This window comes from Eucyclogobius newberryi, unplaced genomic scaffold (genome assembly GCF_026437365.1).
Source record: "Eucyclogobius newberryi isolate DKJ021-1_F unplaced genomic scaffold, fEucNew1.0.hap1 SCAF_10, whole genome shotgun sequence".
Taxonomy (NCBI): Eukaryota; Metazoa; Chordata; class Actinopteri; order Gobiiformes; family Gobiidae; genus Eucyclogobius; species Eucyclogobius newberryi.
In genome coordinates, this window is record NW_027315724.1 from 31,073,878 (window position 1) to 31,099,416 (window position 25,539).

The 25,539-nt window shown below is 38.6% G+C and overlaps 1 protein-coding gene across 1 annotated transcript in view; it reads right to left on the reverse strand.

Annotated features, from left to right (window-relative positions):
- Positions 1-25,539, reverse strand: part of lsamp (limbic system associated membrane protein) — a 248,899-nt gene that overhangs the window by 51,194 nt on the left and 172,166 nt on the right. The window contains exon 4 of the mRNA XM_072454838.1: positions 7,302-7,427. Coding sequence (XP_072310939.1) covers positions 7,302-7,427 — 126 coding nt within the window. The remainder of the gene's footprint in view (positions 1-7,301; positions 7,428-25,539) is intronic.

The following is a 25,539-nucleotide window of genomic DNA, read 5'->3' on the forward strand; positions in this document are numbered from 1 at the left end:
ACATAGCGTGTCTAAAAATCCATTTGCAAATCCTTACAAGACAATAGAATAAATTCTTTCAGTCTTTCAGATCACTAATTAGTAATATAGCCTGTTGAAGAGGCAGTAATCACCCAGCCAACTTCTTATTTCAATGACAAATCTGTGCAGTATCTTTGAAAGCGCCAAATTAAAAGCGGAATAGCATTCTCTCTAAAGCAGGCCTTGAAATTATCTCTTTATTTTTGCTTTTAATTTAGTTTGCTATTCTGCTATTACCCAACCATACATGTCAGTTGTAATCTAATTAGATCCGAGATAGCCAAGCGGAGATACAATAATTGAGGAATAAATAAGTTTGTGGGGACAGAGAAGCTGGAGTGCACATGCAGCGTAGGAACAGATGACACCCATAATGAGTGTGGACACCCTCAGAAGCACCACTATTAACTATCTCATAAACAAAGGCTGACTGCAACAGAGCAATTTAAACTAATACAGTCCAGGGGGCATCATTTATCACACAGGTTATAGAGGCTGTGGGGCTGTCAGCTGTGCAAGCAGAGGCCACACTTTACGGATCACAGAAGAGGAAACTTCAATAGAAACGGAGCAGTAAAAGTAGTAAATGTGTTTTATTCTGTCCTCACCAGATTTCAGCGTATATATGTTGTGCATCTGAGCAGTTCTTTACTATTTTCTGCACTGTTTTGATGACACTATTCCAACACAAATATATTTACGGTGCCTATTCTTAATTAGCGGTTGGAGGACAATCATCTAATGTGTAGATTAGTTCCTAATTTAAACAACTTACCATATTTTCAGACTTCAAGCTGCGACTTTTTTTCCACGCTTTAAACCCTATGGCCCATACAATGGTGCGTCTAATTTATAGATTTTGCCTCCAGGTGGTCGTTATAGAACAGGCAATCTAGCAGGAAGCGCGAGCATTTGACGGTAGAAGAAGATATCAGTGGATAGTGGTTACTGTCCAAGGGACACGTTGTGTACTGTATGTGTGTGTTTAATAACAGTCAGACTCATATTCAAGGAGAAATTAGTCTATTGCGGAAGTGAACGCGGTCTGCAGTTTAGAAACTTGAAATTAGACTTTCTTGGCCAGATCTGACCCACGGATCACTACCGTGGACCATATTATCGTGTAAATATCTCAATTGCTCACTTACTCACTTGCTAAGCACAAGCTCAGGAGCAGATGAACCAGATGTGAAGACACAGACACAGGTAAATCAGCTCACACAGAGTAATTAAGGACAGAGGGGACAGTAAGGACAGCTCTGATGTGTTTTCTGTTTGTTAAGCTTGAAAATGCTGTGTGTTTTATTACTATCCACTGAGAAATGAGTCTAATTAGGTCTGCTGTGCCGAGAGAACCCGGTTCAAAAGACAACCGGAGTACATATAGTACACTACCATGTAGTAAATGTGTAAATATCTCATGTTACAACGTGGGCAACTGCGTCTTATTGAGAGGTGAATCCAGTATTTGTACATTTTATTTTTTCTTTATACAGATAGTTGGAGCAGCTTATGTGTTTGTCAGTTTGAAGACATAGTTTGTTTTGAGCCCAGTGAAAAAGAGGTCAAATCACAAAAGACTAATATTCATTAAGAACAGTTTAAACCTCTAAAAGAATACACTTTTTAGGTCAAACTCCACAATGAACCAACGTGCAAGTATTAGTTATAATACATGTTTCACAAGTGGCCTATTGAATAATTGTCGTCTGGATTTAATTTTAGAACAAGTCCCTAAATCTCTGTTTTAATGATGAACGGTTTCAGCTCTAAAAATGGAATTGCCAAGACTTAGCAAATTATCAATCTACAATATATCAGTCACTATCTCCTCATCTCCTCATAGTAACTTTACTTCTAATGAAACTTACAAAAAAGGATAGAAAAAAACGAAATAAAGAAAAAGAAAATCCAGGCAGGATTTCGATGTGAATAATTAGTTTTCCTGTCACAACCAGCCACAAACTGTCATAGAGTGCAGTTAAAATACTTTTTTCCCTTCTATTTTTCGAGTCCTTACAAGATGTCTTATACACTGTAATGTGTGCATTTGATCTTTTCTTTTACTATTTCAGTATAAGTTTCCCAGCACAGAAAAGAACGAAAAAGAAAACCTTGCCAGGATTTTAAATGGTATGTTTCTTTGTGCATATCTTCTTTCCACTTACAATGAGAGTAAATCAGAAGCAGAGTCTCCGCTTCACTGAAAGCCCAGCCTTTTGTTTCTTCTTCAAAGGGTTCAGAAACTGTTTCAGTTTGAATTGGGGGCCTTTTAGTCAGGCATTTTAGAGAAATAACATATACCATACATTTCAGACTGTACAGCGCTCCTGAGTAAAAGCCGCGCACACGGAATTTACAAAAAAATATAACTTGTACATGCACCTTTCAATAAACCGCACGTGCCCACGTTATAACATGAGATATTTGCACATAGATAAATGCAGTAGTGATGCGTCTTTTGAACCGGAGTTCTTCCGGTGCACCTCCAGTCCGCTGTACTGCGGGACTAATTAGACTAATTTCTCAGTGAATATGAGTTGGATTGTTTAATAAAACCTACAGCATTTTGAAGTTTAACTTATGTCCTTGATGACTGTGTGAGCTGATTTACCTGTGTCTGCGTCTTCACATCTGGTTCATCTTCTCGTAGTAACATGACATATTTACACATAATATGTGTAAATATATCATGTTACAACGTAACGAGTGCGCGTGATGCACACTCGTGAGTCAAGTCTGGCCATGAAAGTCTCAATTCAATGTGGCAGATTCTAAACTGCAGACTGCCATATATTGCATGTGCTCTGTGTGTCTTTGTATTCTGCCGCGTCTAGATTCACTTCCTCATTAGACTCATTTCTCTGTGAATATGAATCGGATTGTAATAAAATACACATAGTTTTGAAGCTTAAAACATAGAAAACACAACGTGTCCCCTGGAAAGTGACCACTTTCCACTGACATCTTCTTCTACAGTGTGTCAAATAATTGCACTTACTGCTAGAGTGTCCCCTTGTGGCCGTTTGCCAGTAAAATCTATAAATTAGACGCACCGTTGTAATGACCGCAGGGTTCAATGTGTGGGAAAAAAGTAGCGGCTTAAAGTCCGAAAAGTACGGTACACATTTTTTTTTAATCAAGCCTTCATGTTTACTCGACCATTTGGTGACTTTTGAACCTCAGTGATCCCAGCTCATGCCTTGGAGACGTGCTGGCTGTGTGGGGCAGTGTTAGCCTAATGTTAGCACTAAAGATATTCAGCTGAGATACTATTGGCAGCCAGACATCATTAACTCTCTCATGCACGCACATCCACATGCACTGGCCTCAGATTCTGGGGCAAGGGGCACACCTGCTCGCCCACAGATAAAATAACAACATCAACTGGCTTTGCAGAGAGCGTAGAAGCACCGGATCTAAACGCCTCAAGCTTCTATGTGCATTTCCACTGCTCGCTGTTACAAGGACACTTCACCCTTAGAAACAAAATCTTTGGGTCAGCTTTTTCAGCACACGGAATGTAGTCAAAGGTTATCTGCTCACTGCTGCCTTAACAAAGACAAAGCCTCCCTAGAGTGCCAATTTTGGGGATTTGTGTCAGGCAAAACACAATTTAAGAGATATTATATTGGTTTTCTGTCTGCTGGAGAAGTGTGGCAGACATATGATTTTTGGGATAACATTATGACATAATAAAGCTGCCATTTTGATCTTCTCTTACCCTAATCATACATTTATTTTGTATTTGACTTTATAGTAGAAAACTTGAAATATTTAGAATGTATTGTCCAAGTAATTTCCCTTGTGGATCAATATAGTATAAACTTTACTGAATGTGTGGTATAAGTTGTCTTCTTGTTTTAATAAACAACATTTACAAATCATGTTGGTGATGACTTTAATTAGGATCAACGCATGTCCAATAGTCAGAATAAATGGGCTATCCTTTATTAATGTTAAATTCTTCTTTTTCGCTTTTGAAATTTAATTTTTGATGACACGCCCCCTTGTGCTGCGACTGCACGGACCATAAATACTGCCACCTTTCCTCCGTGCGTCTCATTTCCATGCTGAATGTACGTGCGGAAAGTATAATCCAAGTTTAAGGCATGTCAAGATTATTAGGTTAATCTCTAATTGTAATTATTTAGGTCACAAAATACTCAATAAACAAATAATTCTGAACATTTTAGAAGTAAACATAAATAGTTTTGATTCAGTATATACTGTACTTTTCTGGGGTCGTATTAGCTTCCTATTTTTCAGAAAGAAACATTTCATAAAACTGGTCACAAATTTGATTAAGTGAATGGAAGAAAATTACAGATTTCCCAGTTTTGATCATGTAATCGTGAATAATTGTTACATCATTCAGTTTTTCCTCAATAATCAAGCTCAATAAACGCAGCACTGAAATATTATACTGTGACATTGGATCCATATGACGTGGAAAGTAGACATACTGCAACAAATTTTAAATAACAATATTTTATAAATCTTAATAACAATGTCTGTTATTTGCCTGTACTATGATCCCAAGGAAAGTATTTGCAGGCTTCTAACAAATCTATGCAGTCCCTATTCTACATTCAGTCACTTCAAAAAGCCAAACTTTCTCTCCAAATAAAAAAGATGAAAAAATGCAGAGGAAAAAAGTGCTTTATGGCGGCGTTCCGACATCCTTTTCACTCCATTTTGTTGGAACAAAATCTGTGCATCTGTGTGAAGACACTTTGTGAAGAGCTTTACTTAAAACTAACCATCTGAACCTTTGGGCCAGGCTTTCTTCGCCGCAAACAGTTTATGAAAAGAGGCCTTTCCTTTTGTACTGTATGTTAGTACAAAAAACAGTTTTAAACATATGGCTCTGCAGGATTTCACTGAACACACAAATGCTTAGGCTTCCAGGCAGGGGCGGACTTAGAACTTTGGGGGCCCAAGGCAAAACTGAACTGAATTGAACTGAATTGAACTGAATGGAACTGAATTTCAGCGTTTGTTCTGCATTTATTTAAAAGATAAGTGTTTTTACCAGTGGCCCTGATCCACCTGTGATCTTCTCTTAAATCCAGCCATTGCTAACGACGAAGCCCGAGAAAAGAGACTTCGTGGGAATGAAGGAGTGATGTAAAGTTTGTGCAGGTCTCCAAACTGTTCCAATCGTTAGTTGTAGTGGGTAAACTAAACCTGATCTACCGTCCGTGGAAGATCAGGTTTAGTTTACTGTAAATGTGGGGGCTGTACCCTGTAAATGTGAGGACTATACCCTGTAAATGTGGGGGCTGTACCCTGTAAATGTGAGGACTATACCCTGTAAATGTGGGGACTGTACCCTGTAAATGTGGGGACTATACCCTGTAAATGTGGGGACTATACCCTGTAAATGTGGGGACTATACCCTGTAAATGTGGGGACTATACCCTGTAAATGTGGGGACTATACCCTGTAAATGTGGGGACTATACCCTGTAAATGTGGGGACTGTACCCTGCTCAACACTAGAAATGTCCCCATCAGTTGTTCCTAAAATTGTCTTTGAAACTGGCGCAGCTGGGTCCCCTCCCATTCAGCACGTTCTCATGGACTATTCCATTCTAATACCAGTGGGGGAGATTGCTTGGACAGATATAATATATTTGACATTCAGAAAGTACTTTTTTGGTACGCTGTCATCATTTACTGTGACGCTGAGAGAATAGCAAGTGTTTCGGGGCTTTGTGCCAATGATGGTACGGAAGAGCACCTGATTGGGGGCCCCTCCAGCTCGGGGGCTTAAGACAGAATCAGCCTGATGCCTAATAAATCCGCCACTTCTTCCAGGTGAAGGCAGCATATGTATTTGATGAAACATGTTGGCAGAGCAGACAAACCTGAGCAGTAATTGATAAAGACGCACAAATAGAACAACTTTCAATCAGAGCAAAGCCGTTATCAAGCCTCAGCGCTGTCAACTTAAGCATCGCCATCCATCACACTACGAGCTTATCAGCAGCGGGACATTTTTCCTCTCTTTGAAATTGGATTAAATCCCTTGGAAAGCACGCGGCGGACGTGACACGGAGGTCTCATCGGTGCAAACTCCTTGTAGATGCTTCCAAACTGACACCATCATTCACAAGAGGAACAGCTGAACAAGGAAACAGACGAAAGCAGAATCCACAACACATGTCGTCGGTGTTAACTAGAAATGTAACGTGTGCAATCATCAGGACATTCAGTGCAACGACACAAATAAGCATGCATTCGTTACCAAATGTATCAATCTAATTCCACATGCTGCATACCCCACTAACTAGTACGTATATTAGTTAAAGAGTGTAGTAGTGTCAAAAGCATGGACGTTTCGTTGCAGTGTTTCCCATTAATAGAGGAGATGATGGTGGCAAAAACATTCTATTTTTTAATCTAATTTTTTATCAAACGTTTACCCCCAGTGTTTAAAATAAGCCAAGCAATCAATCAATTGGTAGTTATATTAAACATAGACGTAACTTGATCAAATCTTAAATCAGTCAGTGTTTTGATTAGTAGAGGTAAAGGGTGATAGACAATATTTGCTGAAAGTGTTTTCCATAAATTATTCAAATAAGGACCATAGGCTCAATGTAACAGTATGAAAATAAGGTTTAATCAAGTTGATAGGAACAACATCCAGGAAACAAGCACACTTCCAATCTAAGTAAATAAAATAATTTCATAAAAGGAGTTACTTGAAATTTTTGAAATTTTAAACATTTTGACAATTTAGAATGCCAAAAAGATTACTATGCAATTTTTTTTTTAATGCCCAAGCTTACAAATTCAGCATTAATTTGATATCTTGAGGAATCATAATACAGCTAAACAATGTGATATTAACTCCATTACATACAATTAAGGCTTAAGACCCAATTTTTCAAATGTTTGTTTGTTTTAGATTCAAAGTCTTGTATAATGTGTTATTTAAATGTATATTATTAAATTCAGTTATTGCCATTTATGTAATTATTTTTTAGTAAATTGCTTGTAATTTGAGAAACATTTATTGTGTTTTTTGTTATCTTAAATAAGCTACGTACAGCACTTTGTGAACAGTCTTTAAACACAGTGGATGGATGAAAGAATCCTTAAAAAATTAAATAAAAAATAAAAATCACCTTATAAATCAGGGAACTTTGAGTTTAATGTTAGAATAATGACTCCACATGAGAGACGTGAGCGCTGGAGCACATCAGACAGCCTGACTCCGCCTCTGGCTCCGGCTCGGACGCTAATGAGTGCTGATTGGCCGAGACTCACCTGAGGGGTTGAGCAGTCGCCAGGTGATGATGGGGTCCGGTCTGCCGCTGGCCAAACAGCTCAGCGTGACGTTACTGCCCTCGTTCACGATCACATCTTCTGACACTTTGTAGATACTGGCTGGAACTGCGGACACAACAGAGGACGAGGGAATCAGGACAACGTTCCAAAAGAGAACTTGTAAAACAGAGCGGGGAAAATGATATATCTTTATGAAACAGAAAGCACAAAGGATGTTTTTTTTGTGGTATAAAAAGTACATCACCATCTTTTTGTTTGTCTTTGTTTTTGGTTTTTGAGCTACTGTCATTCATATTTTATTGGGAACTAATACAAAAAGATGAAATACAAGCGCTGCATACCTTCAAAGACTGTATGGGGTACTAAAACCTTATAAAAATGTAGCTTTTTTTTGTCATGTTTGTCAGATGCCCTCCCAGACACATTTAGAATAGGACTTCATACTAGAATTATGTGTCAGATTTGTTGACCTGGTTTATATCTCTGTAATTACTGGGCTGATCCACATAAAACAAAAAAGTGGCACAAAGTTCAATGCCTTCACTGTCAGTAGAAAAAAAACAAAAAGTGAAATATTCTTTACCACGCTATCCTTAGAAAGGGGTTCAACTCAAAAGGCTTGATTGTTGTTAGTTGAAAGAATAAGGAGCCGTAAGATTAATATGACGAATGATTAATATGATGACGTTTTTGGAGCCAATACTAAACAATTAATAATATGTTTCAACATTTGTAGATTTCTATGTCGGATATAACTTTCAAAAACAGTCAATGTAATAAACAGTAAAGCAGGTGGCTGACCTTCCACCAGAAAAGCTAAACAGTGCAGCTTTAAATATCCCTATCTCACTTTCACAAAAAACTTGCACGACGCACCTGCAAAAGCTCTTAAATGTTAGTCTCCACTGTTGTTTTTCAGTCTGTTATTTATTACCTCTGCTTAATTTCGCAGGGATCAAAGAAAAGCACGTTTTGCCAAGTAAATGGATGTGAGAACTAAGATTTAAAGCCTTTTTTCCCCACACTATTACATCTTTTAGAGCCACTTAGTCCAGAAAACTTTCGCAAGCCGGGATCCAAATAAGCAATTTAATCTGCTTCCCTGGTAGGAAGCTTATGAAAACGGATTGCCCCCCGTGTCACTGGAAAAGTAGACTCTGATAAATGACTACCGTATGTGTTTTTTTACTTTCCTTTTTAATGCTCAAAGTTACACGCAGCGTCATTTCATCTCCATATTTTAATAATTGCTCTGCCTGGCCGTCACCATGTCAAGAATCACACAAACAAACTACACCTGAAGTTTAAAAAAAAAGAAAAATGAAAGAGGAATAGCAGGATGAATGAAGACGCAAGCGCCAAAGCAAGTCAGCAGCTCTCAGGCAATCAGTCACGAGGCACGAGGGCATATATCACTGTTTCCATTAGCCATAAGTAAAGCTGCTGGATAATGTATGCAGATGGGAAAGGCAGAAACACAGACGTGATGTATGGTGGAGGAACGTGATGAATACAGTGGAAACATAATGTAAGCAAACAAGAGTGACTGTGTCGTTGGATTGAGAGTTTACAGAGATATTGGTCAAAGCAGCATCTCGTGAGGAGCGTTGTAATACATCGACCTCGCTGACTGCACCGCTTAGGGGGCGGGGCCTACTGTATATTTGGATGCAGTTGGCCATGTAGGCAATGATTGTGTTTTTTGTCTCTACGGATGTCCAGCTTATTCGTTTATAGGAGCAAAAATATGTGTGCAGTATAATCACAGACGTCATTTCAGTTCAATTGTACCGATTCTTTATGTCACACAAACATTACTTTAATAATTGGAAAGTTTGTTTGCATAAAACTAGTCACAGAATGACAGAATTTCACGGTTGCTTGGTGATAGTGTCAATGATGATGAATAATTGTTATCGTGATGCTTCTTCGCACAATAACTGCAACACAACATTTTCATATTGTGAGATCTAATTTTACAAGAACATGTCACGGTTGTGGAATATTATACTACGTAAAGACATGAAGATACAATTATTTATTATGTATTTATTTTTGAGCCGCCTGATGTGTGAGTTCACATACTCTTTGCCAGAGAAATGAATTGGTGTCAAAAGAACATGGTATAACACGCTGCAGTTTCTTTCATAATACAACACATCGTATCTGAAGAATGTTGTGTATGAAATTCATACACATTTTATTAATCATACTAGACTTTTCTTGGACTACTGTTGCCCTTGACTCATGGCAGCCAGAGCTTTCCAACAAAACTCTCAAAATACTCTGAAGGTAAGTCATTATTTTGCAAGTTAAAGGAACTGATTTGACTATTTTACATGAAAGCGTGAAAAACTGAACTAATTCATTTTAATCAGTTTGCAGCAGTTCAAACAAATTCCCCACTTTTCTAACACATTCCTAGCATCCTAATTATTCACCACCACATTGAGTTAATACATATTTTTCAACGACTTTCAGAGGCCACAGCGGCGTTTTGACCTCACGCGACGGCTAAAAACTTTAAAACACGGTAAAAAATGTGTTCCAGTCCCTTTAAAAGAGAATGAAATGAGTGGACTGCTGCTATTGTTATCCTGCCAATCCCTGCCCGACAGTGTTTGCTTGTTGTGGAGCACAAGCACGGGTTTTAGAGGCAATATCAAATAATAAAGTCAATTTCAGTCCAATCATGTTTCTGAGCGCTCTATATAATTTTTGAAAGCCACTGGTCCCTTTGTTCTACATTCATGCTCATGTTCTGTTTTATTGCTCATCATTTGGGGACAATGTTATGAAAGAAAATTGGACAAAAGAGAAAGAGAAGGCAGTCATTGTTTTACAAATAAACCAGGCATAAAGCAATTCAAAAACGATATTAAGAAATTCACAAAAACTACTATATATGTGCACAAATAAATGAAAGAAAATGCACTTTGACTATTTACATATGAAGCAAGGCAGGAAAGGGAAACTAATTTTGTTCTTTTACTTTTTATTGGTAAAATATTCAAACTAAAATGCAAAGAGGGAAATGCACTAAACACATTAGAGTCCAAGGATATACTCTGAGTGCTCCTCTTAATGCTTTTAGAAAATGATGATTATTTTGGAGGAAGCATTTAAACTCTAGCCTGTATACAAATGAAAATAAAAGAAAAAGAAAGTAGTTCTGCTAGTTGAAATAATATGATACAAAATAAATTCCCCTCAATTTAGTTTTTTTTGTTCAAACATTTTCAGCAAATGTCAGAAGGAACATGTCGGGTCATGTATGGCAGGGGGGAGTTATGAATGATTAAATATCACAATTAAGTAAGGGGATATTGCATAGCATGTGATCATTAACAAAACTTGACTGTACCAAAACCAATTCTGATTACAGATATAAATTATGTATAAGTATACTGCTTTACAGGGGATTTTATTAGCAAACCTATACACAATATAATTTAAACGAGTTAAGCGGACTTCCCCATCATCTTTCTTCCGTCTCGCATTCTCTGGCAGCAGCGCCTTCTCGGCTTGTCCAGTCTGCGCCCAGTGCTTTTCTAATAGGGGTCTGGAAAAGCTTAGGCAAAGAGGGATCACCGGGCCTCTTCCTCACTCCGGGCTCTTCGTCCCTCTCTTGTTGCTAGGCACGCACCTTCCTCCACTGAGCACTATGTTTCATTCATATCAAAAAACCTTTGCGATGAAGTCTGTCACTCTTTTGTCCCAGTCTATTATCCAGCTGGATTGGTCTGTGCTTGATACAGAAGCACTGCATTAACTGCTGGGTGTTTTCACCTGTTCTCCATGTGGGAGCTTTCTCTGCCCGGATATTCTTTTTGGCTCAGCTCTTCTCATTTCAATCCTCATCCCCCAAGATCTTCTCACAGCCCTCGATCCCATTGTGTTTGCCGCGGGTGAAGAGTGGAACACTGATGTCTTGACACTGATTTGTAATAATTATAATGACAGCCTGTGTACTTATTTTAAATGTGCTTTTCTCCATGTGTGCAGCGCTTGTAAAGAGGGCACTTAGCCCAAGTTTTCTTGCCCTTACCGCTCGGATCCTACTGAGCTCCGCAGGCGCTCCAAAGGAAATGTCAATCATTAATGATCTGCTGCATTTCCTGCATACAATTCTCATTAAATATCTAGTCCTGATGACTATTGCATCATCGTCCTTCATCTTGCTTTATCGCTCATGGATCTGCTCCATTCAGCAATTATCTGTGGTGGTTGTTTTTATTTGTTTTTGTTTTTTTTACATGCTTTATCGCTTTATTATCAATTAAAACATCACTTCTTCTAATTCCTTTAGAGCAATATCAGCTCACATACCTCTAATGGTTTACCATCATTAGCTCACACTCTCTCAAGGTAGTGGATACATTTCCAGGCATCTTATGGTCTTTCTGTGTGGCCTTTCCATGTTGCCCTTGTGTTTCCTCGGGGTTCTCCTATTTCCTCCTTCAACTCAAAACACGCACAGCAGGCAAAGATCACTGCTTCTGACAGGTCGGGTCCAAACAGTCCTTATCCTCCTACTTCCACTGCTAATACCAGTACTTATGGTGCATTTCAGGTAGCTGGTAACTGTGATTGTGCCCGTCCACGGTAGATAGATGAGATGAAGTGTGACGTACTACAACAGGGCTGTTCAGTCAGGGGCTTCTCAGCAAAGAAGCCTGACAAACGTGTCGTGTCTGGCCATGAACGGAAGCGAGCAACAATCAGCACTATATTGCCTCCTAAGCTGAGTTTGTCCTTAGTGCACTATGTTATGTCAGAATGTTAAAACCCTATGCTTTTGACATTATCTGAATCAGATGTTATCCAGTTCAAGATGTTTTAAGCCTGATGTGACCTATAATGTGTTAAGACTTGGTTCAGAACTAGGCCTCGTTCTGGATCTGAGGCTATAATCTGCTCTTTTTCAAGTCTGGTTATTGATGCAAATGGAGAGGTTAAGAACAATGTTAACATATTTTACAAGTTATAATGATATTTTGTTTTTTTTAACACAATAGAAGCATTTAACATTTACATTCCTTTAGCCTATGCATTAGCCATATTGCTTGAACGTAAATCCAGCTGGAACACTCTGAAGTCTGAACTCGTAATATTCCCTCCCAGTTGCCCTCGAGTTTCAGGTGTGGATACCAGCTTTGAAAATGATACCCAAAATATGCATTCTCAGGGGAAAATGCAGTTATCTGTTATCTAAAGTCCTACTATTTTTCAAAAATGTCTGGCACCAGTGCTCCAACTCTTCAAAAAAGTATATTAAACAGAAGTTCTTATACTTATATTCATGTGCAATCACTGTCGTACTCACACGCAATAATGTCACATTCATGTGCATATAACTGATGAAAATAGAGTGTTTATTTTACCATTATTATTAGTATTATTTGGTCTTAGGCTAGCTGTTTTTATTTTATTTTATCTTTATTTATTTTCCCCCTCCTTATTAAGAAATGAGAGGTTCTGTCTAAAGAAGTTTTTGTTTATAAGAGTTTTTGTTTTATTAAGAGTATATCTATTATAACTTATCTGTCCTTTTCCTCTGTATCTACCTGTGTTGCAACAACAAAATTTCCCCATGTGTGGACAATAAAGGAATATCTTATCCCAGAATTGAAACTTTTGCATACCTAACAAACTACTGTACTCCCCGCCCATTCCGGCATTCATATTTCACAAATGCAGACGACGGTCACGAGTTACCCATCTCTCTAATCCCAGTTGACGGGACGGTCACAATCTCACCAAACAGCTTTTTAAATGGAGTCAGCAGCCAAATGACTGCGCCGAAATGAAGATCTATTTCTGCGATACGGCGTGATGGAGGAGCGGAGCAAGGCAAGGCTGCTTACACACAACTCAATCCCGATGACAAAGAATCCAATTGTGTTTCCCCCCCCTCCAAAACCAGCAAGCGGGATAGGGCCAAAGCAGAGCAGCTGATTGGTTGAAAGCTTATGAATTAATCTGCAGGACGCATAGATGAAAAATAGATGGCGGAGGAAACTACTCGTACAGTGATAACTCCGTCGCCTCAATGAATGGAGGAGAAGAATTAAGAATATTGGTATTGAGGGGGCTGAGTGACATTTGGGTTGTGTGGTGGTGGTGGTGGTGTCCAGCTGTCGGCACTGAAAAGTAAAGGTGCCGGATAGAGAGGAGCGAATTGAAATCTTTGTCAGAGGTTAACCTTCAAGAACAATGTTGAAAAGGCCAGCTCTGTACAAAAGCACTCTAGCTCCATAGGCCGGGTGATGTCCAGCGAGATATGTTGAGATTCTGAGGACAGTTCAGGCAAGAGGCAAAAGATTGTGATACGATTAGATGCTACAGAGGAATATCAATATTAAGGTTTGGCTATAAAGCGCACTTACAACTTAAAAAGCCCACAGTGCAATAATACATATATACAAAGAATTAAAATACACATGCAGTCGATAAAGACACTAACTCAGCTCAGATCGTGTTTAAAAGGCAAGAGAGAAAAGGTAGTTTTTTGTTTTTTTTTTAACAAGGATTTAAACTGCTCTAGTGTCTCGGCCGCTCTAACGTGCAGAGACAGGCTGTTCAGAGCGTATGATTCACTGTTTGATTTGGACCCATGTTTGAGAACCACATGCTGTACTGAATACAACACTAGCATTTCAAAATCTATTGCAATACTAAGAAAAAGAAGAAAAGGCTGGTATCAAAAGCCTTTTCTTCAATATAATGAGAGAAATGGGACTATTGAATGAAGGAACATAAACTACTATTCTAAAAATATAGTGTGTTTTAAATGATGAATCCCAAATGTATCATAATTCTGAAACAAGTTACTAGTTTGTTAAAGATTAACTATTCATGGTGTTTTAAAGTGTTCAAATGTTGCCCTATTTCTGAGATTTTTGTTCAGTATTTGTACTTGATACTACTTTAAATTGTGCTTTGATGCTGGTTTTAGTATTAACTTGCATTTAGGTCAGAGGTGGGTGGAATAGCCAAAAGTAAGAGTAATGTTACTTCAAAATAATAGTACTCAAGTAAGAGTAAACAAAAGTAGTTGAAACTACGCTTGAGTACTGAGAACAGTTTGGATGCAAAATGTATTCGAAATATGATTTATGATTTAGTTAATGTAATTGGACAAACAAAACATTAAATAATGCACTTTTTTTTCAAGGAATAGACATAAAAACAAATAATTTTGGAAGATAAGGTATAAGGTTTGAAGTGTACATAAACTTACTCACAATGTGAAAAGGATCCAAAACTTCCTGTTACTAAAGTAAAAAAGTGGTGTTAAAAACTCTTCTTTTCTACAAAAAGTAGTGCCACCCTCCTCTGATCTAGGTATTGCTTTTGTGTGTTTTTAACAGCCCCGTTATATATGAGCAAATCAGTGGGTGAATGTTAATGTTAATGTCACATACTGCACACAACATCGTCGAGAATGATTTAAACCAATCAATGTCCGGAATCCCTCGGACATCTTACAGTCTTTTTCAGAGCATGTTCAGGGTTATCAAATGTACAATCCTGGCAGCAGAAAGAATCCAGTTACTGGTTTAGTGCCTTCATCAAGTCCTCAAGTTTGTCCTCTCGTAGCAGCTTTAAGAACCCAGATGTAATAGAGCTTCCTCTGGCTCGCTGGGACATTAACTCCAATTTACGAGACGGACAATTGCGCAAAAGAAAACTATAATATCATGGTTGAAATGTAAGCAAACTCTTCACTACAATGAAGAGTTACAATTTGCTGTAAACACCAGGGTTTGGGAGTTATTTGTTTTTCACATTTGGCAGGTCTCGCTGAGCAAACACAGCAGGCTTCCATTAATGCTCTTCTAAACAAAACAATTTTTTCTACTTCAAAAATAAACATCTAAGATGGAAATGTTATAAATACACTGGCCTTGGTTTAAACTTTTACTTCAGACTTCAAAGAGCAAATGCAAACAGACAAAACATACAAAGGGATTGACTGACCAAGCAATTACTGTGTACTTTAGTTTACCAAAGGGCATACATATTATTGTCCGTTTAACTATACCATATATTTCCCAATCTATCCACCTAACCTTATCTTCTATGACAACCTCACATTTTTATTATCATTATTATACAGGGTTATTTTGATGTTGTTGTTGGTTTATTTCCAAACCAGTCGACTCTCTGAACATGTCCAAACTCTCCGTCTGACTGCGTCCTGAACAACACAATCTGTCCCTCTGGTGCACTTGTTTGATCCTATGCATTATTTAATCCAATAGAACCTCAACATCTAAGGCTCATTATAGTTTTCCAAATGAATAAATTACATTAACAAGAATATGATCAGTGCTAACAATATGCAAAGTAACTCATTGCATTGGATTAGCTGTGATTATTCTCACTGGTGCTGCACATTGAGCACATTAATCTAAACTAAAACTCAAGAGTAGGATTAGAAGACAACATGTTCTTGGAGACAATGCGATAAGCGCTTATACAAGATAGAATAATTGCCCGACAATAGCATCAATAGAGATTACATTGTCGGTCGAATCTTTCTATAGAAAAGTCCTCATTAAAGGCAATGCATCAACTTGAAAAATACCTTGAAGACTCGGGATTGGCCAGTGAACGTGAAGAGTCCATGTGATTTTGAAGAGTAACTGATAAGGCTAAGCACAAATCAACATTTCACATTAATATACAGACTTAGTTCAATATATAATGAAAACGAAGTGCGCAACTCATATTCACATAGATCCATAACTCTGTGGTTCTTGTTAAAGGTTAATACTAACATATTATTATAAAACTAACATATTATCAGTACATATTGATCAATAGTTTAAAAAAATACTATCCCCGACATAGTAGACAGCAATTTTTTTTCTCTTCCTATAGATTTCTAAATTTTCCACGGCCGTTGATTCTTTGATCTGTGCATTTTGAGGAGAGTGAGAATAATGGCCTTCGCTGCCTTGTCCTTTTACAGAGCAGTCACATTGAGCATGAAATTATTCTTTGAACAGTCACAGCGAGGCAAGCTGCAGTGCTCAGCTGCACTATTGTTGACGGCTACAGGTTTGAGAAACACGCAAGTTATAACCTCTTAAATTTCAATAAAATGTCACTTTAATTGACTAAATTTGCCATATCAAGCCTATTTTTATTTATTTTTTTCTTATTTTTTTCTTATTTTTCATCTTATAGCTTATTGATATTTTTATCCCATAGTAGATTTAAATAGTTTCTCTTTTGATTTATTCATTGTTAATAGTTTTATCACCAAGACAAGTTCCTATGTTTGTGAATTCTGTTCATTGACACTGGCAATAAACCCGCTCTGATTCTGATTCTGATTTCAGTTTGTAAATATCCTGCTTTTTCCCAATGCCAGATCATTCCCTAACCAAATACCATTTACTTTAGCTTATTTTACACTCCTTCACTGACTTCCACAGCAACTACGGGCCTTAGATATAGTTAACATATGTTTTTATTCTTAAATACAGCTCAAACCGCAGTTACACAAAGTATCAAGACTCCAAACACTGCTATATTTTCCGATACATCATTTGTCGTGTCCTGTCATTATGTCGTGCTTAAACTCCCCCTGTCGCCCCCCTCTGGTCTCCATATGACAGCGAGAGGACTGATGTGGTATGTGATCACGCTCGGCTAATTTGAAACCATTAGAAGATAATCAGTGGGAAATACTAGCAGCTCTTTAGCTTTTAGTGCTTTGAAGCTTTACAGCCAATTACTTTTCTGCTTTCTATAAAACAAGGTCAACCCACCGCCTGCCCTGAAAGAGAGAGGAAAAGTGACCAGTGAAATGAGACCATGGGCCATTAGGGCCATTAGAACATGTCTGCATTGAGTTAAACACGGTCGCTATGGCAAAATGAACAAAATACATGTGACTAAAAGGAATTGGTGTTGAGTTGTGTTTAATTGTCTGCAAAAATGACAGGTTTTATGTTCAATAGTCAATGTTTTTTGCAAAAAGCCATATTATAATGTTTATTTCCCTTTACTGAGCTGAAAACGCTTGGAAATCCTGTGCATGTTTTTCCCTGAAAGGCAGCATTTAACCTACCTCCAAGTCCAAGCCCATTACATGCAAATTAAAAAGCTTTTAGGTACTAGCTTGATCTACAACCAAGAGCTGTTCAAAGAAGTGCATTGGAGTAATTTTGAGTTAATCCAAAAAGTCCATTAGTAAATTGGAACCTCATCGTAATATTTCAGGACGTGGTTGCCATATCCAGTATTTACTGAGCATTTTCTTGGGGAAGATATTTACCACGATATTTACACATTTCTCCCAAAATGTGTCGGAGCAAAACCAGGCCATGTATAAAACTTAATGACCATGTTTCTTGTTTTAAAGATGGGTCAAAATAAGTCAGTTATAACATTACCGTATTTTCCGGACTATAAGTCGCACTGGAGTATAAGTCACACCAGCCAAAAAATGCATGACAGAGAAGAAAAAAACATATATAAGTTGCACTGGAGTATGAAATAAGGTTGCAAGTGTGAAAATAACAAATAATATCACATATAAGTTGCTCCAGAGTAAGTATATAAGTATAAATATAAGTATAAGTCGCACCCCGGCCAAAACTATGAAAAAAGGTGCGACTTATAGCCTGGAAAATACAGTATTTTATCCATCAACCAGGAAGTAGCTGGTAGTAGCTAGTTAATTATTAGCTCGGTGTGAGGTTGAAAAAGTTCAAACATATCTCCTTACTTATTATAAAGTTTTGAAGGAGGAGGTTGGGGATGCTGAAGGGGAAAGTGAATGAATCGCTGTGTTATCTCTGCAATGTGCTTGTGTTGATAAAGAATCCCTCTTTAGATTAGGACTAAGCACTGTCGCGGAATCGTCGAGCGCATTCAAAGTGCTAAATCAGGCACAATCCAGGATAACGGAGGCTTTTATTCTCTGCTCGGTGCATTATGAAAAGGTGAAATCCACGCTTGATCTGTCAATTGTGCTGTTTGACAGTTCTTTTATGAGGACTTGTGTTTTTGTATTTTCTCAAACAAATAAAAATCCAAATATGTACATTTAATCATTCAAGTAGAATAGAGTCAATATTTCTCAGCCATTTTTATCATTGTGTTTTTTTTTGTTTTATGTTTTTAATACTTTTCACAATTTGGCTAAATAAGCAACATAAAAAAGTGGATTATTGGCCCCAAAGAGACAGCTAAGAGAGATACATGATTACATTAGCTTTGTATAAAAATAAGACCCAATTGCAATATATTATTTTTTCCGAAATGTAGTGGACGGCAATGTTTAATGGTTGAGAGCCGGTGCAGTGGGCTTTGGGCATTAACCACATGAACATTTAATTGGCCAAGCACGCGAGGTGAAAATGGCAGAAGTTTAATGTTGAAAGGTTTTGCTAACAAGCACTGTAGCCATCTGCCACTTCTTTATTTATTTGATATTTATTATTAATTACATTGGACAAACCTGATGCATTATGTGTTGAAGTGAAAAGGCAATTTTTTTGGAACACCTGTCTATTGGGGCTTCAAAGGTTGTTCAAAATCAACATTTTGAAAAGCGCAAGTATAAGTGCGTCATCTCTTACATTTCACACTACTTTATCACGTGGGCCACTCAGAAGTGATTCCAGCCGGGATTCAGACATCTGCCAAAGATGTTCAAGTCAGTTTGCCGTGCTGGGTGGGAAGAGAGTTCCACAATCTGGGTTCATTGGGGGAAAAACTGTCCAAAAGATGTTTTAAACTTTGGAACTTTGGAGGCCAAAAAAGGAAAAGGTTTTGTAGATACTGTATAACAGCTGTAGCATTAGGAAAATATCCTTTACTCTATATACGTAGTACTTTATTATCTTGGCCCAACGGATTCATGCCACGGCAAATCCTCCATGGTAACAACATCATTTTACTCTCAGCTTGACATACAGAAAGTATGAGGCGCATGCAAATAAGGTGAAGTATATTCTGCATTCAAGCCATGGGATGATTCAGAGGCTTATGGTATCATATGCTCCATGATAATGAGAAAAACAAAGATGGCCAGACAAGCTAAATCCAAGGTTATAGATTCAGGGAGTGCCACATCTCACCACATCGTCCCTAGCTTCCAGTTGTTTAATACCACTTTCTGCCCTTTGCACTTCCATTTCCAAATACCATTCCTCATTATGTCACTTAGTCTAGACGGGGTTATTTTGAGATCATAAGCATCTCGATGCCTTTTATGCCTGACCATATCCCATTTCTGCCCCATGTGAAATCACCCTCGTTCTTATGCCAAACCTATTTGGTTTAGGACTGCTGCTTCAGCAAAACTACAGTTCAAGGAAAGAGCAGAAAGCAGTGGAAACTTTAGAATATGCTTACAAAAGAGACTTCTTAGGTTCTCGGGAAGCCTGTGGTGTCATGTTGTACCACTAGATGGAGTCATGATGTTCAAATGGAGAGATGCCACTGATACGAGGTAGAAATCTGTGTGTGGCTGTGGCTGACAGTGAAGGCTTTGAGTGTATGAAAAGCACCAAGTATATTTTTGGTTACTTACAGTGGAAGTCCAAACATTTTAAAGACATTTTAAAGATAATTTACTCATTCTTTCTCATTGCAGGTGTTGAGAATTCCCCTATGAATCCAAGACAAATGAAAGATGCTAACCAGTGATATTAAAGAGCTTAACATAAGGTGGATGTACAAGCTTTTTAGCGCATCTAAGTGCATTTAAGAGCATAGTGAACATTAGCCATGACAAAAATAGGGTTTGCATTTCTCTGGAAATGTAGTCGATTGTGACCACGCTACAATAATGACAAGGACAGTGGTCAATGGTGTGAGGGATGTCAAACTAATTATAACCATGAAAGAAATCAAATACTGCATAAGTATTATGTGTCGTTGATTAGTGCACAGACAGCTGCTCAATAGAGACTTAGATCTAACGATGAAACTAATGAAACAAGTCCCTATGATCCCTATGTGATATTTTGTGGCCGCAGAGATATAGATCCAAGACAATGCACAATGAACAATATATCAACACATTAAGTCAGTTATGTGCTCTCTATTTTAAGGCATTTGTGTGTACATGACAAAATATCATCACTTCACACCGCGAGGCAAAGGGGAAACGACAGGAAAAGCATTGTGATCACCTGTCGCATTTGGAGTTTTGCGCTTACTCTTGGTTTCCTACTATCATTTAGAAACATTTACACTCTTAATAATGATACAAGTATAGATACATTACTTCTGTTATGTAGTATCTTAATATTGTTGAGTTTGTAGATGTATTTGTGGGTTCCACAACATTTGTGCTTCCAATATGGTGTAGTTCTAGCAAAAACCACAGCTACCGTCACCTTGAATTGTAAAGCTGTGGTTCTGAATTTGACCTATGAGTTTGTCAGAGTTGTGTTCAGAATAATAAATAGTTTTAAAACACATATATCCACAAATGAAATGTTGTCATTTTATATTTTTTCAAGGATCAGACACAGAACATTCCAAACTTTGCAGAAACAGGTAGTGACATGAACAACGTCAACAAATCTGTCATAGGGTTGTTGTTGTTTTATTCATTTTTTTGCTGAAGCTCCGTCCCGAGTTGTTTTGTGTAGAGAGTACAGACGGCACGCTGCTGTTGCATTATGGGACCGCCGCTCTCCTGATGTGCGGTTGCCTCAGCAGTTCTGTGGCTGTGGCGCCAAGAACAGCCGGTAGAGAAGGAGCACCTGACACACCAGTAGGAGAGCGCCCCACAGAGCGCCGCCCCCCCACACACCGAGCTCCAGCTGCTCCTGTGTTACCGCTGTAGACATGACGTATACAAGGCGCGCTGTCAGACCCCATCGCCACTTTATATCCAGAGAGCAAACCTTTTCGCAGAGGTATCGATGCAAATGTGTTCTGACGATGTTGAGTGTCTGCTTCATTGTCAATCGGGTGAGGCTTGTGTCAGGAAGTGTTTGTCTATGCAAAGTCATCAAACATATTAGTGAAAATAGAAATAATAGGGATTTGGGTTCTGTACGTTTGGAAGTTGAATAGTCGGTTGATGATTTATTTGACTGGAATTGTAAGGATTCAGAAGCAAATTGTGAGTTTATTCTGACTTTTTTATGGGCCTCTTGCCACAAGATCTTATTAGAACTGCCTCATGATTGTACATGATCTTGTGAGATGTATTTTTTCCATGTGTTTTCTAACAACTAGCATAAAAAAACGGCATCATCTATTTGATATAAATTAAGTCAAATTCTTCTCTCGTTTTGTGGAATTTGCTTCTTGTTCCACCTTATTTTTTCCATGTATCAATATCGATTTTTGTTCAAATTATGTCCAACTTTTACATGAAATCCAGCCAGCTCGTGAGTGCACTTCGGGTCAAATATGTGGTGAGATCACAGAGATACGTAATAGTTAAGAGCGCTTTTCCAAAAACGTATGTAACCAACAGAAAATAGAGAATGATGAAAGAACTGCAAAAATGCACGAAATCGCTGCAGATTACAATATTGTATATCATTTTGCATTTCTATTCCGCAATACATACAGCACCCTCTTGTCTTGTTCTCACCCTGGTTTGGACATGTTCTCGCCCTGGTTTGCTCCTAGTCCAGTCCAGGTTTAGATCACAGTTTAGTCCCAGTCCCAATTTGGCTGTGGCGTGAGTGCGAGTTCTCTTTGTCACATCTTTCCTCTCTCCGTCTCACTGTAGTCGCTCTCCCTCCGTCTTTGTGCCAGGCCCTTGAACTCAAGTCTAATGAGGAAGTTGCAGGATTTGGAAGCCGGTTCTCCAGCTCGGAGTGTAGATAACAAGCCCATATGTTATTTACTGCGGCGGTGGCTGCAGCAGACACAGCCGTGGACGGTTCTCAAAGACCCACACATCAGGTTGTTTTTTTTAGCGTCTCGGTGACCATGCTGGAGACACACACTTGACAGCGGACCGTGCCCTATAGAGCCATACAATGTAATGAAGAGCCATAAATATTCTGTTCTGCGCTAAGCAATAACTTGTCTTTCTGTGTGAGAAATATTTCAGAATTCCCTTTGCATTATATTGTTTTATTACTATCCATATCTGAACCATAAAAAAGACAACACCGGCAGTTAAATTTGATTGCATATGATTTTAACAGCGGGGTAATTATGTTTAATCGACACCTTATAGAAGTGCGCCGACCATTTGTTTTTGCCTATTCTTTCATTGTAAAACATCTTTTCAGGCGCACTACAACTTCAATCATTATATGTTTTTAATCATGACATTTCATAATTAGTTTGCTCAAAGTTGTATTTCAATTCATGCATGTTTGAGTAATCCTGTATGTAATGTATTCCATTTTGGTTTTCATCTATAACCTCTCCGCCTACGTCTCTATACCTACTACTGCAATTATTAAAGATTCAATTCAGACTCAAACATGTAGGGTTAAGTAAGCAGCTTGAACATCTGCTAAATGTGAGGCTTTATCAGTTTTGGAATTTTGAAAAGGAAGTCGATGGACCTGTTGGTATTTTTAAGCAGTTTTTAAATCAATATAGCATTTTACAAAGAACAACATTTAAAATAATGATCTACATATGTTATATCCAATACTTTTTGCTGGGTATTTACGGTAATTGTAAAGGACACATAGGATAAACATGTAGGTTCACTTATAGGACTATACCTTGGTAAAAAAACAATAATAATACCATTTTTTATTTAAAAAGGAAAACTGAAAGGCTTGTGTTCCAAGGATATTATTTAAAACCAGAGTGTGAATATCTCTGTCCTATTTTTTGTAAATAAAGATGTGCAACCTCTACATATTTTTATAAGTGTTGTGTTTTTTGGGTTTAGCACTCAAGCCTTGAGGACACGATACTCCAAAACCCATTTGCTACAGCCTTTCTCACTATCAGCTGTCCATTAATTCACACTTAAAAGGGAGAGTGTGATTATTAAAAATGTTATCATCAGACCTGTGTCCCCAGATACAAGGTTAACATGTTCAAATACACTATATTTTAATTACCTCTATATAATATGCCTGAGCTGCCAAGTCCAGTGTGTTTAAACCTCTGTGTCCTGTCTCTGATCTGAATGGTCACTACCTAAAGCCCAGAACCTGCACCAACCATGAATTGGAGGTCTGTCCTTGTAGTAAACTGAGAAGGAGAAACTCTTGTATGTGTCCTCTATCTGCAGGTTAGGACGTTGGCAACAGCTTCATTTAAGTAGTTTCTTTCTTAAACCAGTAAGAACGCAGGCTACAGACTGACAGTTTCTTTCTTTTTTCATTTCTAAATCACTCAAACGTTGTCACTCTAGCACATTCCCACCAGAATAACAACACATGCTCTATGAAGTGCAAGGATATGGACATTTTGGACCGACACCGATGTTAGGGGCAAAGCTTTGGCCGATAACTGATATTTTCTAACTGGTTATTACACTTGTTTTGTTGTTGTTTATATATAAATATTCATTTTCAATGAAATAAATATACCAGCTATAAACTAATTATTATTCCAAAATAAGAATTAAATCTGTTTTAAAATGTGTAGAACCAGTTAGGACACAGGAAAATATCAGAAAAAAGGGGTTATGATTATGATTATTATTAATATTTAGGCTATTGCCTATAATATGATGATTCTTTATTAGAGTCAAATCAGCCTTTTCACTGTTTTATTTAGATTTCTCAGACTAAAGTGTCTCTCTGAAACTCTCCAATCCGTGTGTCGTCATCTTGCTCCGTCTCCTCCTGTAACAGCAGTGACAGTCCCTCCTCCTCAGACTCTCAGTCTCTCCTCCTCAGGTGCTCAGTCTCTCCTCCTCAGACACTCAGTCTCTCCTCCTCAGACACTCAGTCTCTCCTCCTCAGACACTCAGTCTCTCCTCCTCAGACACTCAGTCTCTCCTCCTCAGACACTCAGTCTCTCCTCCTCAGACACTCAGTCTCTCCTCCTCAGACACTCAGTCTCTCCTCCTCAGACACTCAGTCTCTCCTCCTCAGACACTCAGTCTCTCCTCCTCAGACACTCAGTCTCTCCTCCTCAGGTGCTCAGTCTCTCCTCCTCAGACACTCAGTCCCTCCTCTTCAGACACTCAGTCTCTCCTCCTCAGACACTCAGTCTCTCCTCCTCAGACACTCAGTCTCTCCTCCTCAGGCGCTCAGTCTCTCCTCCTCAGACGCTGTGTATCAGACACTCAGTCTCTCCTCCTCAGACACTCAGTCTCTCCTCCTCAGACGCTGTGTATCAGACACTCAGTCTCTCCTCCTCAGACACTCAGTCTCTCCTCCTCAGAGACTCAGTCTCTCCTCCTCAGACACTCAGTCTCTCCTCCTCAGACACTCAGTCCCTCCTCCTTCTTTAAACTAACGTTATTTGGAGTACACATGACTAAACTGATCGGAAAGCTAGTCAAATAATGTCTGAAAAAACATTGTTTATCGCGTGTCGTTTTATACTTAAAGGTTGAATGGACGATTTTTTTGGCCCAAATCTGAGTCTTATTTCCTCGTGGCGTGGACCGGCGATTAGTCCTGCCACATATCAAGCATAAAACGCACCTACCGCTCAGCTGCAGCCGCGTGTGGCTCGTCCCCCGAGAGCAGCACGGTTCCACAGGTCTAAGCGTATTGATCTATCATAATATAGTTCCCTCAGTGTACGGGACAAAATTAGGACGGAGATAGGCTGTTCGAGCTGACTCATAAGAGACTACGGGAGAAGAGAGATGCGATGCGCTAATAAACAAACGCACGTGTGTGTTGTATCAGTCCGGGAGTGGCATGCACACTTCCGCCTGAGTTCTCAAATCGCCGAAAAATCGTCCATACCACCTTTGATGATACGTTTTGTCTAAAGCTTTTCTAGAGCTTTTAAAAGCGCTGGGTCTTTTGACTCAATAAAGTCTGGATTCAAGTCTACTGTCTGTTATGTTGTAAACAGAATGTAACAGCCTCTCCACGGCAGGGCTAACTCTTTCATTACGTGACATCGGACTGATATCGGTAGTTTTGGACTGAAACCAATTACTCCATGACGTTAATATCGGCCGATATATCGGTGCACCCTTAAAAAGAGTCGTTCTGAACTTTCCTTCTTACACACAAATTGCAACACACTCAAATGAACATGTGCTATGCAAAAGCCTGCATCAGCGCCAGGAGCCATATGGTGAACCTCAGCACTTGGCAGACATCTGGAG